We start from the raw sequence: 4,850 nt of genomic DNA, 5'->3' as shown, positions 1-4,850 counted from the left end.
GTAGGAGGCCGCGGTGGAGTCGGGGGCCGAGGGATGGGGCTGGTGGTGGAAGCTGGAGCTGGGGGAGATCGCTGGACTCGGGTAGGAGGGGTGCGCCGGGCTCGGGTAGGAGGGGTACGCCGGGTAGGGGTCGTAACCGTACGGCGAGGGAGACGGCGGTGGGTACCCGTGCTGCTGCGAGTGCGGCGGGTACGCATGCTGCGGATGCGGAGGGTACGCCTGCTGCTGGTGCGGCGCCGGCGGCGGGTAGGGCTGGAGAGGGCCGGAGTGGTGCGCGAACTGCTGCTGCGGCGCGGGGGAGTAGGCCGGGAAGGAGGTCGAGGGAGCGAGGTAGGGGGATGCCGGCGCGGCGGACAGCGGCGGGTACTGCTGGTGCTGGTAGGGGTACGGGTAGGGCTCCGGCTGCGGATGCGGCGGGTACTGGTGGTACTGGTGCGGCGGCTGCCCCTGCCCCCCGTGGTTTCTTCCCTCCATTGCCGATCTCGCTGCGGATGTGTATCCCTAGATTGTTTTCCCCCAAATTGTTCGATCCGGCCCTCGCCGCCGCTCAGTCGTCGGTTTGACGAAGATGAGTGGGCGCGGCGAGGGGCGGCGGCCGCGGGGTGGCGTGCGTGAAAATGGTGGAGTCACGGGACCGGGGAAGGGGAAATGAGATCGAAATCGGGGACGGTCGTTGGGGTTGGCCGGGCCCGGGACGGCGGCCAAGGCCAACTGGGTTCCCCACGCCCGGCCGGATGTGGAATCTGACCAGTTCGCTCGCTCGATTCTGAACCGGCCCTCGCCTCGGTTCCAACGTTCGGGTTCTGTCCGTGCGGTGCGATGCTGCGTATACACGTGCGGCCCACCTGTCATGCTCCGCGGGACCCAACTCCGGAAGATAACGTGACGGGATGCGATTACGCCTTGTTTTGACTTCTTCTTTTTTTATTAGTTTTGGCTTTCTGATAATTTTATTAAAAAATTGAGGGGAATAATTTTATTAAATTAGTTAGTGCTGATGAACTCTTCTTCTAGCTGAAGTGCTCGTTCCCCTGAACCTGGCACGAATCTGTAGCTTTGGGATGAGGATTAAGCATTGTTTAGTGGAGCCGTGGAGCCGGATCAGAATCAATTTCTCCTATACTGACCACTGCATCCGCATCCCAAAGCTCGTGGATCAGACGTCAAAAGCGTGCTATATTTCAGTTCGTTTATTTTCTCTTAATTTCATCTCCTGAGCATTTTTTAATAAGAAATTGCGTTTAGCATTTCTAGCCACATCCATGGTCGCCACAGGGTGTGCGATGACAACTCTAAATATAGGAGCATTTTGTTTAGCTTAGCATTTCACAATAATTGCAGCGGTGGTGCTATTTCCTTTTTATCTTCAACACCTATTATCACATCCCTTGGCTATGCTCTCAGGGAGATAGACAATTCAGGCAACCAGTACACAAGAGGCAACTTTCATGCATCGCGTGGTCTTGCATCCTTCCGCGACATTCAATGGATGCCAGTTATGGGCAACAACATTTTCTTTGCATGTGCCATAAAATTTCTCCTCCTCGTGTCTTAGGGTGCGTTTGGTTACAAGGGTGGTCATGAATGGATTGGGATCGTTCAAAAAATAGACATGTTTGGTTATAAAGCACATGAATGGTTCAAGTCAAAAAAAGAGAATATGCCTTGAAGATGCTGAACCGTCCCACCCAACCAAATCGGTCGAATCAAATGGCCACGCTTTGCATGCATGACTATGTGAGCATGACTGGTGGTCCCGTCCTAAATAATTAGCTCATCTCTTATATTCAGCCAAACACATGAATTGAATGGTTCAATCCCAAATAAATTGGACGGTCCCAACCCATTCATATGACACCTTCAACCAAACGCATCCTTACTGGCTAAGAAATTGCCTTTTTTTTGGACAAGCTAAGAAATTGCCTTACTGGCTAAGAAATGCATGCGCACAGGTCCGTTGAAAGGCCTATGCGAGTTGTGCGCTCGCACATGGCCTTCAAAATCCGGGGGGCCCAAATAGGGTCCATATACTATATGTATTGGTCTAAAAAGAAATAGTTTTGCGCCAACGTTTACTCTGTCGGTGAAGCACTTTCTTTTGGGCTTGGTCCGCTCAATCCATAGGCGTCTATGTTGCCTCTTGTCGCCTGGATCAATCTGATTGATGACCCTAAAGAAAATCTTTTTTTTCAAGAACATGCAGGAGTGATGCATGTCTTTTCAATTAAGAAGAAGGGGAATGCAGTTTACATGGTGATTACACCGCAATGGCCGCCTCGCAGGCCCAGCGATCGGGCATGCGCTAGGTCCTAGTGAATTTGGAAGGGAAGTCGCCCTCTACCCTAGTCTGAGTCCACAGGCGGAGCTCGGCTCTAATGAGATTTATAGTGGAGTTCGGCGGAGAGCTCTTGCGCTCGAAGACACGATTGTTACGTTCGAGCCAGATGAATCGGAGTGTGGCCATGACTGTGGTATTCATCTGTCTGTAGAGCCTAGCTGTTCGTGCCTCCGCCAGTTGTGGCCACCAGTCCGCTAGCCTCTTCGTGTCGTCCTGTGTGAAGCGATGTAGGCCCATAGGCAGCAGTATGTTGTACCAAACCTCGCGCGAGTACGAACAACCCAGGAGCATGTGCGAGGTGTCTTCGTCCTTCTTGAGGCATAGTTGGCATATCCGAGTGGGCGGCAGGTTCCGCCGGGCGAGTCTATCGGCCGTCCGTAGCCCCTCCCGCACCGCGAGCCAGGAGAAGATTTTTATCTCCAGGGGGCCAAGAGCGCCAGATCTCCTCAGCGCAAGGCGCGAACTCCCTCCCGAAGAAGAAAGCGGCGTAAGTGTCGCGGAAGGAGTACCGTCCAGCCGTGCCAAGTCGCCAGGAGAAGGCATCGGGAGAGTCTGAAAAGATCACCGCCCGCACCTCCTCCCAGACCAGGAGGAATTCAGCAATTGCCGGAACTGTTGGCGTGCCACGGATCGCGTCCACCCACGCGTGACCTTGCAGCGCGTCAGCCACCGTCAGGTTACGACCCGTAGGCTGGACATGCGCCAACAGGTTGGGCCCTGCTGCGCAAGAGGGCGGCCATCTTCCCACGGATCGAACCAGAAGCCGGTGTTGCACCCGTCCCCAAGGACACACCAGAGCGCTGCGTTGCCCAGCCTTGCGGCCTCCACCGAGACGGCGACATTCAGACCGTTCCAGGGCTTGTCCATGACCGTCTTCTGTAGCCATAGCCAGCGCAGCGCAGCGCTTGGTTGAGCAGCCTCGGGTTTAGAACTCCCAGGCCACCATAGGGTTTAGGCAAACAGATGATATGCCATGCCACGAGGCAACAACCCCCTTTTGCATCCTCCACCCCACGCCAGAAGAAGCCTCTCTGAAGCTTGTCAATGCACTTGAAAAACCATGGCGGCAGGTCGAGGGCCATTAAGTGGAAGATTGGCATCGCCCAGAGCCTGCAGTTCACGAGTGTGAGTCTGCCGGCCCGACGAAGTAGGGCCGCTTTCCAGGTTGGCAATTGCTCCGCGATCCAATCTATGAGGGGTTGCAGCTCCGTGCGGGTAAGGGCCCGTAGGGATATAGGTAGGCCGAGGTAGGTAATAGGCAATGCTTGGACGCTGCAGCCGGCCACCGCGAGAAGCTCCTGAATGTCTTCCTCCTAGCAACGGATCATGGAGATTGAACTTTTTGTGAAATTGCACTGTAGCCCCGTGGCCTCTCCAAAGCACTCAAGAAGCTGCTTGACCACATCCATCTCGGCCACTAGCAGACTGAGGAGCAGGATAGCATCGTCAACGTACAAGGAGAGGCGATGATGAATGTCGCGAGCGCGAAATGGAGCAAAGAGGCCCACCTCCTCCGCCTTCTTGAACATCGCCGTGAGGACGTCCATCATGATGATAAAAAGTAGGGGGAGATGGGGTCACCCTGCCACAGCCCCTTGCCGTGCCAAAAGCTCTCGCTTGTTGTCCCGTTGACGAGAACCTACGTGCTTGCCGTTGACAGGAGTGTGGAGATTCGATGTCTCCACCGAGGGGCCAAATCCATGATGAATCAATACTTCCAGGAGGAATTGCCATGAGACGCTATCGAATGCTTTTGCAATATCGATCTTGAAAATGAAAGGCGGCACCCGCTTGCGATGGAGCATGCGGACAGATTGCTGCACCAACATGAAGTTGTCTAGAATAGACTGGCCCGCAATGAAAGCGCTCTGGTTTTGGTCCACCAGCTTCAGAATCAGCAGCGCAAGCTCTGCAGACATAGCCTTCGCAACAATCTTGGCAAAGCCATGGATGAGACTAATCGGCCTAAAATCTTTGATGTCCAGTGCACCCTCCTTCTTTGGCAGCAGTACGATGAATACCTCATTCAACCTTTCCATACCTCTGTCGTCTGCCCCGTCAAGTGCGAGCATCGCCTTCATTCCCACATCTTTGATGATAGACTAGCAGGACTGATAGAACCTCGTCGTGAACCCATCGGTCCCTGGAGCCTTGTCTGGCTGCATTCCTTTGATTGTGTTCCATATTACTTCTTCGGTGAGCGGGGCCTCGAGAGCCGATGTGTTGACCTCCGTGAGCCTGAGCGACGGCAAGCACAACGTGTGCTGTCTCCCCACTAGGACTCCCAACAGATTTGTGTAGTATCCACCCGCCAGCGCACACATGCTCTCCCGAGTGGTCGCCTCAGAGCCGTTGTTTCTCAGTTTGAATATGTGGTTTCTCCTCCGCCGGTGGCTGGCGAAGATCTTGAAGAATGTCTCATTGGCGTCGCCTGCCTTCAGCCACGAGATACGAGATTTCTGCCTGGCAATCGTCCTTTGAAGGGAGGCCAGGCCAAGCACTTTCTTCTTTA

The 4,850-nt window shown here is 54.5% G+C and overlaps 1 protein-coding gene across 2 annotated transcripts in view; it reads right to left on the bottom strand.

Annotated features, from left to right (window-relative positions):
• Positions 1–713, bottom strand: part of LOC119335941 (phospholipase D gamma 1-like) — a 7,021-nt gene extending 6,308 nt beyond the window's left edge. Inside the window, exon 1 of one of the 2 annotated variants that reach the window (XM_037607987.1) lies at positions 1–713. In XM_037607987.1, the coding sequence (XP_037463884.1) occupies positions 1–474 (474 nt within the window). In that variant the 5' untranslated portion in view covers positions 475–713. The other variant, XM_037607994.1, reaches the window with a different exon arrangement.
• Between the last annotated feature and the right edge of the window lie 4,137 nt (positions 714–4,850).

The sequence above is a fragment of the Triticum dicoccoides genome, chromosome 1B, assembly GCF_002162155.2.
Source record: "Triticum dicoccoides isolate Atlit2015 ecotype Zavitan chromosome 1B, WEW_v2.0, whole genome shotgun sequence".
Classification (NCBI taxonomy): Eukaryota; Viridiplantae; Streptophyta; class Magnoliopsida; order Poales; family Poaceae; genus Triticum; species Triticum dicoccoides.
Note: the sequence above shows the minus strand (reverse complement) of the source record. Positions and strands in the feature narration are given on the sequence as shown.